Source organism: Primulina eburnea, chromosome 10 (assembly GCF_022965805.1).
Source record: "Primulina eburnea isolate SZY01 chromosome 10, ASM2296580v1, whole genome shotgun sequence".
Taxonomy (NCBI): domain Eukaryota; kingdom Viridiplantae; phylum Streptophyta; class Magnoliopsida; order Lamiales; family Gesneriaceae; genus Primulina; species Primulina eburnea.
In genome coordinates this window covers 15,356,121-15,373,142 of record NC_133110.1, presented here as the reverse complement: position 1 = coordinate 15,373,142, position 17,022 = coordinate 15,356,121, and the positions used below count along the sequence as shown (strand labels likewise).

The following is a 17,022-nucleotide window of genomic DNA, read 5'->3' as shown; positions in this document are numbered from 1 at the left end:
ATTTTTAAGCATAAGGTAACCTATACTGGTGCACTCGAGTGAGGTGCTATTTCTAAGGTAGCCCGGGTAGAATGCCTCCCGAGAGCTTGTATGAAATCTGGGTTTCTGATAGCCCGGGGAGAAGACGTCATGGGCATCCCCCTGCCCAGCTTCAGAAGAATTCATCCCACAGATTTACTATGATTTGGGCTATCCATATATTATCCCGAGTAATCCATGACCCGTGTTTTAATGAGGGTATCAGGTTGTTTACGGGTTTTGAGTTTAGGTTTTTGAATCTGGACATCTCTATCACTCTGAATGATTACGGGTTTTTGGTTTTGACCGTTGAGTTCTCTCTACTAATTTGACTGATTATGGGCTTTGGGTTTTAGCTCTCAAGTCGGAGTTCTTCTGAGTTCTGCCAACCTAGCTCCATGATATTTTATGTTTGACCAAATGGTTATGACTAATGACTATAAGGAATTTTTGAGCCACATTTCAAAAATTAAAGAAATATTACAAGATTATTTTTTAGGAAAATTTGACTGATTAATTTTACGGGTACTAGTTTATGCTCGATGTGTAAGGTGAGGAGATATTTTTTATAAATTGTTACATACATTTTCCAAATATGCGTATGTGAGAAAATAACTTTTTATTCTAATTGTTTTGAGGATTATGAGCTCAAAGCATGTCTTCTTTTTTACTACAAATTATTTGTTATATTCGGAACAATTTGTTGAGTCATCGGGCTCATTAACTTTTATTAATGCATGTACGAACGATTGAGGTGATGCATGCTCGCTAGCTAGGATATGCAGTCCGAGGTTGAAGAGCACTTATTCGATCTTATTTCATGCTTTCTGCATCCTATTAGTATTAACATATGTTTTTCCTTGACGATGATGAATTAAATTAAAGTTTAGTAATTTGAGAATGGATTGAGGTCTAATATTTGTGTCGATGGGTGAACAATAATACGTTTAAATTTTTTTTTTTTTAATGATGACAGAGGTATTATTTTTAAAATTAGAATTTTTATGTTTTGATTCGTGGTTTCGTAAAATATGTATTAAAAAGATCCCGCTTTATTTTTAAAAAATTACGGTCATTATAGAAATTATTTCGGACATGAAGAAAATGAAACATAAAAAGACTTGAAATTTGAACTTTCATAAACAAATTCGATTCTATTTATTTTATGTCATTTAATTATTGTTGTTATATTGATATCATAGTTGAAGCATTTTATGTGTTTTATAAAATATCAGAATCTTGCACGTGTTTGATAAAATGTTTCGATGTTTATTTATGTTTAAATTGCATGCTTATCATATTCTCTCAAATATTTAAGAAGTTTTAAATGGGTTATTTATAGTGCCTTGTGCTCGTTTGAGAGGCCAAACTCGATATAATCTTTCATATTCCATTGATCCTGATAACATCCATCATCAAAAAGAAGATGCAGGGAAAAGTATTTGTTGTTGTAGTTCTTTTGCATGCTGGTATGATGGGAAAAAAGTTGTCCATTTCTATTGGATTTAATCGAGAAAATTGAGTTGTCTTCCTCATTTGGAAACCAGTTTGATTACTTTTCAATCTTCTGAGTGGGCCTAAGATATGTATTAAAAAATGGAACATTTTAAATTAATCCGTAAAACGATCGTTCACGCTACCAAACACTATTTTAAAGCATAATTTGGTACACGTGATAGGATAAACATGTGATATATAATATAAAGATAAGTTAAGGATAAATAAGATGTAAGATATTATATTTAATGTTTGATATGATTTTGATAAGAGTGATTAAATTTATATATTAGATTGTAATGACAAAATTAACCTTATCATAATAAATTTTATAATTTCAAAGTTGTTGCTTGAGTTCATATTTTTTATCTGTTCATGCACCAATAGTGCTTGCATATTTATTTATTTTTACCTAATTTTATATATTATATAATATGATAATTGAACTCTTGATTTTGTGAGTCAAGTCAAATATCAATTTTTAAGGTTAATCGTGTAATACTAATAATTTTATTGATATTTATAAAAATTATTTATATAATTATCTCGATTTCATTTATATAATTATCATATTATATAATATATAAAAATAAATAAAAATATTTTTATTTGATTTTAATTTCTACCTACTAGCATAAATTTATAAAAATTATTTATAAATTGAGGGTAATTAAGTAATTTGTAGTGTATTTTATCCTTAAATTAAAATTATCACACTTAATAAAAGAGACATTTTACCCTTCTAAAAAATTATTTATCAAAAGCTCATGACAATATCATGACTTTTTAAAAAGGTACCAAACATAGGATATGGAGGATTATTTATTAATCCATTCCTTATCCCATGTACCAAACTATATTTTAAACAAAAGGGAAGTGTTCTTATTAAAAAAAAACTATAATTGCGAATATAAAAAAAAAAATGTCATGCCAACAATTACCATCTTAAAAATTCGAGATCACTAAGAAAACTTTAAAACAACACGATACCATCACAACAATCGTCGAACTATCAATCAAATCTACAAGCTATAGGACAAAAATGAAGAGATTTTAAAAAAGGAGAAAAAGGAAAGATTTGTTTTCTACAATTTGTATCCACAAGTGCAAAGGACTGTAAAATGCTAATATCGCCTTCAAAAAGTTGAGCTAGCAGAGGGCAAGCTGGGCGAAGACATTGAAGATCCAGCTTCTCCTGCCACGCCCTTTTGTTTTAGCGATGCGAAGTCACCAAAAGAACCAGGTTCTGGCACATCCTCTATGTCCAATGAGTCAGGAAGCTTTTCAGAGTAATCTATATGGTCATACTGCACAATTTGAAAAAATGCCGTACATCATTATCAAGCAAGTCCAAATTTCAAACTAGTAGGATCAGCTCAACTTGCAAGAATTCATCAAATATTCAGTATAACAATCTAGAAGCAGAAAGCACAAACTTAGATGATCTGGGAAAGTTAATGTAGTTTATCGATGACACCAAGACCTGAAAGATTAACAAATCATGCGTCCACCAATCTCAAGACAATGTTCGGTAAGGGTGTAAGAGAAGATTATAAAAACAAGCCAAAATCCAGGAGTAGAAGTACCAGTATAAACATCCTAAACAGAAGAAAACTACAATCAATAATACCTCAAGACATTGTCAATATTCTACTAGAAAACATGTCTACGTCTTTAAACTAGCGCAAGTTATAAAACTTCAAGGGTTTCAGCTCCGGTTCTTCAATATTTTTTGTCCAAGCATCAATTTCCAATTGCTCAACTCCTCTTTCTTCTAATGGCAATTAGTACTAACTAACATGGTGAGTGGAAGTACTATAAGCTTCTGCTGCATTTGGCTCGAGATTTTTGGAATTATTACAAATTTGATTCTTGCTTCCCTTTAATTTTTTTTCTTCATACTAGATCTTATTGATTAATGATGAACACATACTGAAAATACCCATGCACATAAGTGGACACACAAAATGAACACCTATATACAAAAATAGAAGCACATGATGAATAGAAAACATATTATACAGAAATTGCATAATTCAAGGGAAAAATTGGAAGCATTCATATAAAAAAACTGAGAATATGAAAATGACATAGACCATTTAATATTCTTTCATATTCTTTGGATAAATTGCCATTTCAAAAAAATGAACTTCGAAAAAATCTTGAGGCTCTTCTCTAAGGACAACTATAACAAAAGAAACACCGAGGAAAACAAAAGCACATAAATCCCGGAAGTCTTTTACTTGTCATTTTTCAGAATAATAGTAATATCAAATGCAGAACACGGAAGGTAGCGAGATACTACTGGTACAATAGGGGGAAATACTTCATAATCAAATCAGAATGCATGCATAAAAGTTTAAATAATTCAAAAACTTTTGTAGTTAAAAAAGACAACCTCAAGATGATTCAGCATGTCAACTGTGGCATCTAAATCACCTCTGTTGGCCATATAGGCTTCAGAAATAGACTCTTCTGATATTCCAGGAAATGCCATCTGAAGATATGCTAAATCCATATCAGATTCTTCATCAGAGTTTGACCTTTCAGGCATATCATTTTGATAATAAGATGACGAAGCATAAATCTCGCCAGCATGACGATCCTTCCATTTAGAAATCTCAGCAGATTGGAAAGCACCAGCATTAGGTAAATAACTACTCGAGACATTTCCGAGCTGTCCTTGGGTATTTCCTGGTTGATGTCCAAGCCAAACAGCCTCGTTCTCATTCTGCAATTCTAGAAGTATATTCGAATCCTTGCTCTTATCAACAGCCACTCTTTTTGAGAGTGGTACGTATGATGATGCATGGGGATTCAAAGTGGACGATCCAGGCTTCATCACTGCAAATCCGCACACTCCACGACCTTGTAAAGGAATTTCCACTTCGGACAAGCCAAAACAAAAAATAATATTTTTTAACAAGAAACCACAAAACATCAAAGATCAATGAATAACAAGAAAACCAATTGAAGGAATTGATTCACGATCATAAAGCTAATATGTCAGATTATAAAATTCATGGTCATACAGAATTCCATTAGTACTAAGGCAAATCAATATAACATGAATAAACTAGTTCAATTTAGAGAACTCTGTTAAATGAGTTTGTTCCCAAGCAACTAATGTTGAATGTGATCTGATACATTTAGCAATGCGAATCAAGATCTTCTGGCAATACATATACCAATGATTTTTTCACATATCTACAGAGAGGCAATACAATTTCTCATCTTTACCCAACTTTGCTCTTTTTCCCCGGAGATATTTATTAATGAAGTTTCCCATGCTAACATGAGCGTTCCTGAAGGTGGATATAATGGGACTTCCTTTTGTTAGTTTGTAATTTTTGTAGAGGTTTCGGCGTTGCCCCAATTTATTATTTTTGTCCTTTCTAATGCCAAACCCTTGCTCTTACCATGGTGGTTTTCCTTAAATATTTTAAGAATACAAGAATTCATCAGACCATCTTGATCTTGATAAATCATAAACCGATTAACACAAAACAAACTATTTAATTCAGGTGCAAAAACAAACGAACGCCCGGAGATTTCACGTTAAGAAAAATTAATGGAAACTTAAAACTTTATTCAGTTTGGAGAATACGATAAATAATCAGAATAGTCTCCAATTCCATTCATTTGTAAGAAAACAGAAGCAAATTAAAAATCAGGTTTATATATACGTGATCATACACGGATTTCACATCAAAGAAGGAACAGCATGTTTCGTCAATTTGTATAATACAACAATTGATCAAAAGCGTCTCAAATTCAAAGAATCGGACTTATGAACAAAATCTTGGTAATTCACAGATCAAATCAAGAATCCAACGAATGTAATTCGACCAAAAAAAAAAAAAAACCTTGATTATGCGATCGCTGTAAACTTTAGAGTGTTGTCATCCCCAGAAAGAGAAGAAATGAAGAAACAACCGTGGATATAGTAGCCTCGGGGGATTTTACAATAGATAAATAACTATTTTTCACTTTTATAACATTTATATTTATTTATACTCATACAGATAATTTTAATTTTATTTAAAATATATGTTTCTAATAAAAAATGCAAGTGTGAATATTAATTAAAGGGGAAATTTGTAATCACTCTCCATTTCCATTTTAACTTTCTCTTCACTCATCATTCCTTTATTTTTTGTCTTTAACTCCTTACTTTTCTAAAATTTTCAAAAACATCCTTAATTCTTATAATTTCGGTACGTGACATTGTTATATATATCGAGTCTGTTGTTGAAAGCATATAGCCTCAAGACATACAACTCAAGACTTCCAGCCGATATATCATTTTCAAATTATCGTTTTTTTATATATATAAATAGTTCATCATGCTTCCGTATAATAAATCTAACTATTTACCTTTTTAACCAAAGTGTCGTCGGGTTATATCCACTTGATTTTACAGACAGCTCCAAACAGCATAACCACGCAGTCGCAACAGATGTTCCTGATGCATATTCCTTTAACATCACCTAACATAACCCTGTTTCGTTTCCTACCTCAGGGTGCACAGTAAAGTAGTTTAATCTGAAACTAATACATGAGAGGGGCAAAAGCCTTGGTTCTTTTATTCAAACATAACAATTTATTATTACATAGTAACCTCCTGTAGAAAAAGAGAAATTTGTTTAGCTACTTATAGTAGCCGAACTTACAGCACACATAAAATTGAAAGAGAAATTATGATAAATTATTTGAAGAAAAACGAATAGGTTGAGTGATGCCTTCATCTTCTTTCTGTCTGATTATTTATAGAAATCCCTGGCGTATTTGTATTGCAGACTTCAAACTCTTGCCATAACTTTTCTTTAATGCCTTCCGGCTGTGGTTGGCATTATCCTTTTGAGTGGGTTTGAGGGAGTGGTTGAGTAGTCCCTCTACTTTTCTTGAATTATCTTTTTCTAGATTATCAATCTAGAAACAGCTTGTTCTTCTGCTTTTTTCTCCAGGCATAAATAGTATATATGCGTTTGGAACATGTCAGCTGATATCACATTTCCTACTTCCTTTAATATTTTGTAGAAAGCTTTGAAATTTATCAGTTGTTTTCTTATTACCTTGACGCGTCTTTAGAAACCTACAAATATGTATAGTACATTTTCTTCAAGTTCAGACTTTGTTCTTGTGTATTTTACTGGTTCTCATTTACTCTTTATTTATAGGTGTAATTGGGTACAAGTTCTCTTGTTCATTTAGTGGGTTAGTCACATGCCCACAATCTTTTTTCGGGGAATCTTTAACTTTTGTTATCCCCAAGAAAAGTGATTAAGGTCACATGTCTACTTATTTTTGTCGAGGAATCTTAAACTTTTGATGTCCCCGATGAAATCGTGGTTGTGGTCCTTCACCACTTGGTAATGTCTCTGCAAGATGCTTCCTGTCCGATCTAGGTTTGAAGCCCTTGCCAAATTCTGGCTCTTTTTGATTTGGGCAGATCTGTTCTGAACATCTTCTCACATGAGCCATGTTGCAGAATTTTCGACGAATTTCTTTACTTCCTGGCAGCTTGCTATTTCACAAAATATTTCTCTTCTTTCGAATAAATCTTCTGCAAAACTTGTTGTTTTTCCTCTCATGGTATTTAACAGGAATGATCCGTTTACTGAATTATGATAAAATTTAAACGGAAACTTGACTTTGTTCATCTCGGTTAGACAGACCCATAAAGCTCATGCTCTTCTAGTAGAAATGTCGTCTTCAGTTATTGAAGCAACAAGGGGTATTTCTTCTGTCGGAGGATCTTTAATGAATTTTTGAACTTTCATATATGACCTCCTTAACTTGATGAAATGAAAGGCTTTGTGTGATCCTTTCCTTGCTGGTTCTGGGGTTGTACTGAAGAAGTATAACTCCAGAATATCTCCTCTAGATAAATAATTGTTATTCGCCCAAGTTTCATGAACAGCTTCCTGATCCATTCAGATAGTCCTGAAATTTCTGGGAAGCTGGATGATGTGGTATAAACTGAGGCTAGAGCCCCGAATTTATACCATTCTTTGATCTCCTTTGTATATAATTTGGTTTCATCCATACCTTGAGATATTTTTCGGAAACATCAACCCTGAGTGTAGCGGGTTCATGCCTACTCTTGCTTTTAATTTCTCCCACAATTGTTGATATACCTGTAATGGAGAAATTGTAATTTAATTATTACAAACCTTAGATTTACCCTTGTCATTATTAGGTCTAAGGTTGATCTTCCCTCTTCAATCCCTGAGGTGAAGAGTTGACTTGAAGACTCGAGATAAAGATCTGGAGTCTCAATTTTTGTTTCAGCCGATTCTTCTGGAGATGATCCCGACTTAGCACTTGTGCTAGAGGTATTTGAATCCTTTGCTCCAGGTGTAGAGTCATATATTCAAAAACTCTCCATTTGGAAAACCAATGGCTTCTCAATGCCTTGGAAGATAGACCTTTGTATTACAGACCATAACTGAGTATAAGCCTGTAAACATCCTGTAATTCGATCAGAGACAACTCTCTTATCGGCTTGTTGTAGCTTTCCCGCAACTTCTGCGTTTAAGGCCAGCTTGTTGAACTCGGTTTGAAGCATTTCAAGGTATTCCCTCAAATGCCTTTGCATTTTCATTATGGCATCGATATCAACGTTGTCCATGTCTTGTTAAAAAATCTGCAAGAATTTTTTCATGAGATTTTATAATCACAATATCAAAAATATAATTTTGACATAGAGCTTGCAATCTTAATAATCTTGCCTTCTCAGGTTTAGATTCAATTATATTCCTTAAGAAAGATTTCACATTTGTGTTATCAACATTTAAAGTAAATTTCTTTGCAAGTAAAAATAATGGCTTTTTTCAAAAGCATTTTTTACTGGATAAAATTCATTTTCGTTGATATGTCATCTTTTGGATTCTGCATCTGAGAAAAGTCCACTGCAATATCTGCATGAATATTCTCCTTCTGGTGTGAGCTTGGTTAAAACTGCCGTCTACCAATGATCACTGGCATCTGTTTACAATACCAGATCATCTTCATCAAGAAGAATAGCTATTTTCGGAAGATTTTTACAAATCTCCTTTAGTTGACTAAGTCTCTACGTGTGTTCTTTTGACCATATAAATTTTGTATCTTTTTGTCAATATTGGACTGAAAAATTTCATGTGTTTTGCTAGGTTCTTAATAAATATCCCCGCAAAATTAACAATTTCTAGAAAACTTTGAAGTTGTTTCTTTTCTTTTAACTCATTTGGAAAATTTTGCACTTTCTCTACTATATGATCCAACAAAATTACTCCCGACTCATCGATTTCTATTTCAAGTAATTCAATCTTTCTTGTGGCAATGATTGCTTTCTTTTCTGATAGAATCAGTCCTTCTTTTTTATAAACATTAGAAATGAGTTCTAAATACTTGATATGTTCCTCCATATTTTTAGATGAAATTAAAACATCATCAATATAGACAAACATAAATTTGAAATAATCTTTAAAGAGATTATATATTTTCCTTTGAAATATCTGAGTTGAATTAGTCAATCTCATTGGTAATACTTCCTAGATATAGTGTCTTTGTGGTGTGGAGAAAGCTGTAAATTTCTTGTTTTCTTCCTGCATCCTAATCTGATAAAATCTAGACTTACAATCGAATTTAGAGAATATCTTTGCATTGCGTATGCAACTAATTAGATGTTCTCTACTAGGTATGAAGTACCCATCAAACTCCAGAATCTTATAATTTCTTGATAATTAATAACTAATCTGGGTTTGTTCCTTTTAATTTCACCATGATTTCTTACAAGAAATCCTGGACTGCTATATGGTGAAATTCATGCTTTGATCAACCAAGGTCCAAATGTTCCTTGATTATAATTTGCATATCTCTTTGATCAATTATGTTCATTGGAATAGGCTTGCATCAGACAAATTAATATTTTTTCCTTCCTTAATTTTAAGGCAGGCTTGAAGTTGATTTTTATTCCACAATGCCAAGGGATCTTCATTGTAATTTTTTTTATCCTTCTCTTGACATCTTATAATGATACTTTATATTCGAATTCTACCTCATTCTTATGTAGAACTATCTTAATGCATTCTATTTCTTCTGGTTGGAGCTCTTTATATGCTTTAGTTGGAGCATTGTTTCTCCAAACCGTCTAGAATCCTTCATTTTTGGGTTCATAAGTTTTCCTTCATCACCACGCTTGCTGCGAAATTGAATTGACTGTTTTATGTAATATGCCTCTCTTAATCGCTGGACTATGATTTTATTATCACATGGTGTTGTGAATACTAATCGTCTAGTCTCATTTTCTTGCGTATAGGACTTGAACATCTGTAGGAAATTATTTCCTAGCAAAATTTCAGCTCGTGTATTATGAAAATAAATCGATGGTGTTTTGACCTTATACCAAGGGGTTTGCCCAGCACCTACGATTATAATTTCCGTCATCTTCATCCCTTTACACAAGATCAAGATTCTTCTGGAAATATCTCGTCCAGCTATCTTTGGTAATTCTTCTTCCAAATTTTTTGGAAAAACTCCTCTTTTTGGTGTACAGATTCCAACACCTGAATCAATATAAGCTGTAAAGTATTCTGCTTTATATTGTTCATATAATATTCCTACTAGAATGTATATCAATAATGAGCTTGTGGTCATTGAATTTTCCACATTTTTTCCTCGGCCATAAACTTCATTAAATATTCTAGACGTTTCCAAGACGTATGTTCATCGAGAAACTCTAGTACAAGAACCAATCGATCTGGGTCTTTTCCTAGAATTCCTTTAATATTAACTTCCAATTCTCCGATCTTAATCTTTCCTTGGTAAGTTCATATCATAAGTTGTTCTAAATAGTATATGGTATTGTAAGGAAATTGATTTCTTTGCTTCATGATATCAAATACTATTTCTACTTTTTCCATCATTCTGGGCATCTAAGCTTTCCTATTGTAAAAAAGCTTCTTGGCTCCTGTTGGGTTTCTTGGACAAGAGTTTTTCCCATCTGTAACTCGTTATTCTATCGCCTGGAAAAGATAGTCTTCTTGATTTCAATCTAAGACTTTGATTCCTCTGTAGAATCGGTTTGTCTTGTATTTGGATATATGTTTCCTGTATTAAAGGAAACTCAATTCTTTTTGGATAAATTGTCTGAGCAAATTTTCCAAATATCTTAGGTATTTCAATAAACTCATTTCTAATAAACAATTCTGAATGATGTGTATTAGATAGAGCATATGAAATTTGATAAGTAATAGAATATGGTCTATTACCTTGTTTCATTAGCCTCTTTTTCTTGAAATTCTGGTGCAATGTCAAGGCATGGCTAAAATCTCGATCTGTCAGGTTATAGGCAATTCTTGGATAAATTACTCATACAATTTCTCCTACACAGAGATTTCCTGATATTGTTCTCAGTACTGAATCTTGAAGATTATCCATTCTTTTATCGCATATAGCAATATCAATAGGTGAATCTATTCCTTCCTTGAAAGTAGCTTTTATCATAATCTGGATTGCTTCGATATGAATCCATGACATGGTTCGTGCTAATTCTATCTTGAGTTTTTGTAATTCCTCCTTAATTTCTTCAGAAGAGATTAACTGCATCTCCATTTTATTTCCTGTAAGTTCCATTGGAATTGTCATTTCCCTCCTGGAAATTTTATAGATTAGATGATTCTTTATGTTTTTTAGGCCAAGACTTCCTAAGAACTTCTCTATCTGTCCTGCAGAGAATCTTTGATATCTCTGAAGACAAGGATTTTTTTTAGGATCCTCTAGACCATGTTATTGGATAATGTTGTCTGGATAAAGAAACTAGACAAATCTTCATGTGTCTCGTGTCAAAACACCTCGTCTTCAGTTAGATTTCGATTCAGTTCCATCCAATTCTTCCTGACTTAAAACTTCTTCGTCTTCATATATACTTTCGTCTGAGACAATATCCTCAAACTGGTATACTTGAATAATATCCTTGTAATAAAATGCTTCTTCAATATTCGGGGTTGGATCGAAGCATTTTATTCCTCTTTTTCATTTTCTGGATAGTTGGTCGAAATATGAAATCTTGCTCCATATGTGCAGCAGTTACAATCCTTAAAACTTTCATTAACTCAAGTGTGAGCTCTTCTTAAAGTTTTCTTTGTAGGTGTTCTCCATGTGCTTCGAGATGTACTCGATGCTTGAGATGGTATCCTACTTCTTGATGGTCCACTTCTTTGTCCAGATTTGTAAGATCTGACTTTCGGTCTAGACCATACTGTTTTTGGTTTCCAATAACTTCTTCTACTTCTGGCGTAAGGATGATGTCTAAAATGGTTCATTTTCTTCCTTTGTGGTTTACTTCCAATAATTGTTGGAAGATCATTTTCTTTACAACACAAAGGAGTTTTTTTATTGATATCCCTTAAGCGTTTGTAATTCTTTTGTAATGTTGTCATATGACATCATTCTGCCAATTTTCCTTTGAGAAAAGAGGTTCTTCTTGCCAACCTATATGGATTGCCAGAGACATATTCTCTTATAAGAAAAGCTGCATAGCTATATTTTCTTCGACCCCTGAATTCCATCTATATTTAGTGAATAACATAATATATTCATCCACTAAACAAATATCATGTAATTCAAGGCTATACAGAGATTGAGTATATTTCTTCCTCTTCTTTGTATCTTGACTGTTAAAATAGTCTAGTCCTATGAATTGTGCTTTGAATATGGTAGCTATTTTTCCAGCTATCTCACTAAGAGATTCTCTAGCTACGATTGACTCTTTAGTGTCTAATGAAGTCATATCTCAAGCAATTTTAACTGATCCCATAAGAATAATTTCTAAATGTTTAATGAATCCTTCTCTGTTGAGATCAAGTGTTCCTGCAGCGATTCTCATAGTAGATGTCCAGTCATCTATAAGATCTTATCTGTTTTTGAAATCTAGTACATAAAGGTTAAGCATAACCCCGTAAAGATGTATAGGTTCTAAAACAGTTTTTCCATAGGGTGTTTGGTGCAAGGGAATTCGATTTCTCCTTGTCCTTGTTCCCGTTGGGTGTGATTCTCCACCAGTATGAAAATCGGGTTGAGCTTCTCTCATATTTATATTCTGAGATCCCACACTTTCTCTTGGTGGTTCCTGAGAAGATGACCAAGTTATAGAAGGTTGTTCACCTCCCGCTGTGTTCATCTTCATATCTACGACCTTGAAATTGCAAATGATTCTGCAAGGTCTTGTAGATCCTCGAGACCAATCCTTTCTAAAGTTGTCATCAGATTAACTTCTTTTCTGAGACAGATTTAATTAGATTGATCATTTTTTCTTCTTCAGTCAAAGGTTTTAACACTACTTTGGCATTTCCTTTTTGATGTAACAAGGGTTCAGTACCAAAAGATAGTGGCAACCTTCCTTCTGAAGTTCTCTTACTAGAACTTGGTTGTTGTTCTAGGATTTGAATTCTTGTTTGAATATCCTTTAATATTCCAATAATTTCTTCATGGTTTTCAAGGATTTTCTCCACATTTTGTGGTACATAATACATCATATTTCCATAATTTGTACTGTCTTTTGAATTTCTCTAAGATCTCCCGAGAGTTTAGAGGAATATGGTACTATTTCTAAGAACATGTTATTTAAATCATAAGTTTACCTTAGTACTTTGATAAGTTCCTTCTTGATATCTAACATTGGTTAGATCTTCCTGTTTCAAATATTCCGGAGTTTTGGAATAAATCCTGTAAATAATTAATCTTAAACCTGGATTCAGATTCATGTTATTTGAGAAAATTCTCCTCCTCAAACATTTAATTACTTCATAATAATCAGTTTGTATGTTTGAAATAATTTTACCTAGGCTCTGATACAATTTTCCCCAGGAAAATTGATCATTAAAATATGTAAGGGTATTTTTGTCAACTTTAAACTTTTTAGGGAGTTTGGGCAAAGTTTTTAAGTGTAGGGAGTTAGGATAAATATAAGTTTGGGTTTGGAGATTTAAAACCAATTTTTCCTTAATTAATTAAATGAGTGAAAATATATTTTGGTATAAGAAATTTAATTGAAGTAGCTCCTAGTCTTTTTTATGCGAATACATTGGATTTATTTATTTTTATATAAAAATTGATACACTATTATAGAATATAATCAATACCGTATATATAAAATATTTCAAAGGATAAAATGATCATTATAAAATTATTAGGAGTAAAGTGGAAAGAGAAAAAATAATAGAGGTAACACTGACAACAAATAAAAAATTCATCGCATACTATATGTGTTAAGGATCGACACTATAAAAAAAATAGTATTATATGTCAAGAGGCAAAAACTTGTGTGATACGGTCTCACAGATCGTATATTATGAGACAGATGTCTTATTTGGGTCATCCATGAAAAAGTAGTAATTTTTATGCTAAGAATATTACTTTTTATTGTGAATATCGCTAGAAGTATTACTTTTTATGCTAAGAGTATTACTTTTTATTGCGAATATCGGTAGGGTTGACATGTCTCACAGATAAAGATTCGTGAGACCGTCTCACAAGAGATCTCCTCATGTCAAGAACTTAATATTGCTAGAGCCTTTGAAGAATTTTCATTCAAAAGAACTTGCTCTTGTCTACAATTACCAACCTATTTATATATTTCTACCAAAGAAACAAAGAACAAGAGTACGACTTTAGCTATGAAGCCTACTCTTGTTTTATTTCTAACATTCCCCTCAAGCTTGACAAAAATTTAACACTTTGACAATAAACATTGATGTTGTACTCTTCTCGAAGTCTTTGTAATGATGTCTGAATAGTTGTTGATTCGCCGGAACATACGTTGTTTCAATAAGCATCTCATGTATGTTATCCTTTGTTAGATGTCAATCAATATCGATATGTTTAGTTTTCTCATGATATAATGGATTTGCAACAATATGAATCACTGCCTTATTATCGCAATACAACAAAGTTGGTTTGAGCAAATAAACTCTAGTGTCTTTTAAAATTCCAACTATTAGTACTTGTTTCTTTGATTTCCAAGATATCAAATATTCACTGAACTTAACACAATATCTTGTAACTGATTCCTGCTCAAGGCACATGCTACCCATTCTAAACCACAATATACTATTAAAATAAGAGAATGTGTAAAATCTAAAATTAAGACAACGTAATCCAACTGTATGCAAATATAGAAGAAATGGAAAATAGCTAATTAAATAGTTTTAATTGTATAAATTGAATATGATGTGCATGGTTGCATGCATAAAATTTATTTTATACACGAATGCATGAAAACTGTATTTTTAAAAGGTTATTTGAGATGCGATCGAGGAACGGAGATCGATGGCTGAAAAAGAGAAAATATTATAATTGTTTTTAATTATATAAAATAAGGTTGCTAATTGATATTTTTGAAAATAAGGTGTTTTGAGGTGATTTTTTATGCCGAATCGAAATTTTTAACATTATTTGATTTTCAACTAAAATATGAATTGAGAACTCGGCTATTATTTTCACGAACTTTCCTAAACAAATATTTTAAATATTCACTAATGGACTTAGTGGGACTGTTTTACCTTGATTAATGGGCTTAGGCTTGCACTTGAGTTTTAATTAAAATAAAAAGCACTAAAAACCTAAAACTAAACCTCACAAAATCACGCACACCACTCCATACACGCAAGAACTCCTCTTGGCAGCCACCAAAAGCACACACACGCGATTTTGAGTAGGGAGAGCCAAAATTTTGAGGGGAAAAGTCAGCCTAGGTTTGTACATCGCTGTTCTTCGTATTGCCAAAACGTTTTCGTGCATAAATTACGCAAAAGCACGTCATAAATCTCTTTTTTATCATCTATCACACCATATTACGTGTTTGAATTACGTTGGCATGCAAAACATGTTCACCTTATGATTATTTTCGTTTGTTTGCCTTGACATGTGAATAACTTATGATTTCATGATTCAAAACACGCGATATTATTGCATGAAATGGCTGCCCATCCTACTAAAATAAAAAAATGTCAAGTTTAAGGGGGTTTCAGTGCCTCGACGAGAGCACATACCACATCTACACACGACATGAACACGGATTGAACAAAATTATTGCTTGTTGGTGATCAAGGGTTCGGCTTTGGGGTATTAGGAAGGGAGGTCGCACGAGGCTCTTTCAGGGTGAAGGGTTGGGCTCGTGAGGGTCCTGGTCTTGAGCCAAGAAGGTCCACGCGAAGCTGGAAGGGCTGGAGGAGAAGAGGCGCACGGCTAGGACTCTTCCTAGTCGCAGCCGCGTAAGGAAGTTGGTGCCTGCACGTTTCTATGCATGGGCCATGGGGGCTGGGCCAAGGGGAGTCTAGGGAGGTTACTCATGGTCCTAGGAGGGTTCGGGCTCATTGTGGGTAGGGGCTGACAACGGTCGGTTTGATCCGGTTTTACTCTACAACGGTTTGGTTTTTTGATTTTCGGTTTTGAATATCTCTAGTCCAAAACCAAACCATTTTATTATGGTTCGGTTCAGTTTTTATGTAATACGGTTCGGTTTATACGGTCGGTTAGCTAAAATTTGTTAAGAAATAAAATTATACGTCACTTTATGTCTTTAAAATCTAAATCATAGTATTTTTCAAACAGGGACTTGATCTTATATATATATATATATATATATATATATATATATGTGTGTATATATATATATATGTATGTGTGTGTGTATATGTGTGTGTGTGTAGCGCTACCCGAGCCACTACTAAACAGACTAATAAACATGCAACATTAAACTGAATACCCATTAAACTTAATACCAAAAGTTAAACAGCGGAAACCAAATACTTAATCATCTTACAACCCAAATGAAAACAAAACAATAACGACAGTCTTAAACATTAATACAACCATAACAAATACATGATTCTGAACGAGAAAACTATAAACCACAGAAAACCTCCACTGGATCACCACCGAAAACCCAACTGCTCTAGCCACTGCCCTAGTCGCCCGAACCGTCCAACCTAAGACCTGCCCCGTAGAATGGGGTGCCCAAGATGAAAACAAGAACGTGAGCGACAATCGCCCAATACGAGAATGTACGAGTATACAAACTGATATGATGCATGCAAAATGCAATATGCTCGGATATCAAGGATCAAGTCAAGAATCTCATGCTCAGTCTAGAGGCGCCTGAGTGTGTAGTCTCTGATCTGCCCTAGGCATGTTTTGGCTCCCACACTCATCATCAAGACGTGGACCTGCAATGTCCAGGTCATCAGAGCCCGCGGGTCCCGTCGAACACTGTAGCTCTCGATGCCCCGTCGTCCACAAAACAGAATAAGACTGAGCGGCCCCAACAAACGAGGTATATCTCAAAAGATATCAGGATCAACATGATATGTCATGCATAATATGCCAAAGCAGTAAAACATGTATCATGCAACAGATAAATATGCAGCATATAAGTGTGTATACTACACTTGGATATCTAAGTCAGTACATCACGTACCTCACTAAAACAATCTGACAGAAAGATCTGAACCTAGACAATACCAA

General features: G+C 33.4%; 1 protein-coding gene across 2 annotated transcripts; it reads right to left on the bottom strand.

The window, feature by feature from the left end:
• Positions 1-2,429: 2,429 nt before the first annotated feature.
• Positions 2,430-5,509, bottom strand: LOC140803142 (polyadenylate-binding protein-interacting protein 6-like). 2 transcript variants are annotated; one of them, XM_073158842.1, is made up of 3 exons: positions 5,382-5,509; positions 3,914-4,401; positions 2,430-2,822 (listed from the first exon to the last, which is right to left on the bottom strand). In XM_073158842.1, exons 2-3 carry the CDS (start codon positions 4,355-4,357, stop codon positions 2,652-2,654), a joined length of 615 nt encoding a protein of 204 aa, XP_073014943.1. In that variant the 5' UTR covers positions 4,358-4,401; positions 5,382-5,509; the 3' UTR covers positions 2,430-2,651. The 2 variants fall into 2 exon arrangements, with proteins under 2 accessions (XP_073014943.1, XP_073014944.1); XM_073158843.1 differs by having other exon boundaries at positions 3,914-4,383; positions 5,382-5,475.
• Between the last annotated feature and the right edge of the window lie 11,513 nt (positions 5,510-17,022).

What these genes read in the sequence shown, in the direction of transcription:
- LOC140803142 (XM_073158842.1), bottom strand. Translation starts at nt 4,357, where the DNA reads ATGAAGCCTGGATCGTCCACTTTGAATCCCCATGCATCATCATACGTA. An exon ending in ACATGCTGAATCATCTTGAG is followed by an intron (nt 2,823 to 3,913) that starts GTTGTCTTTTTT and finishes CAAATTGTGCAG; the next exon opens with TATGACCATATAGATTACTC.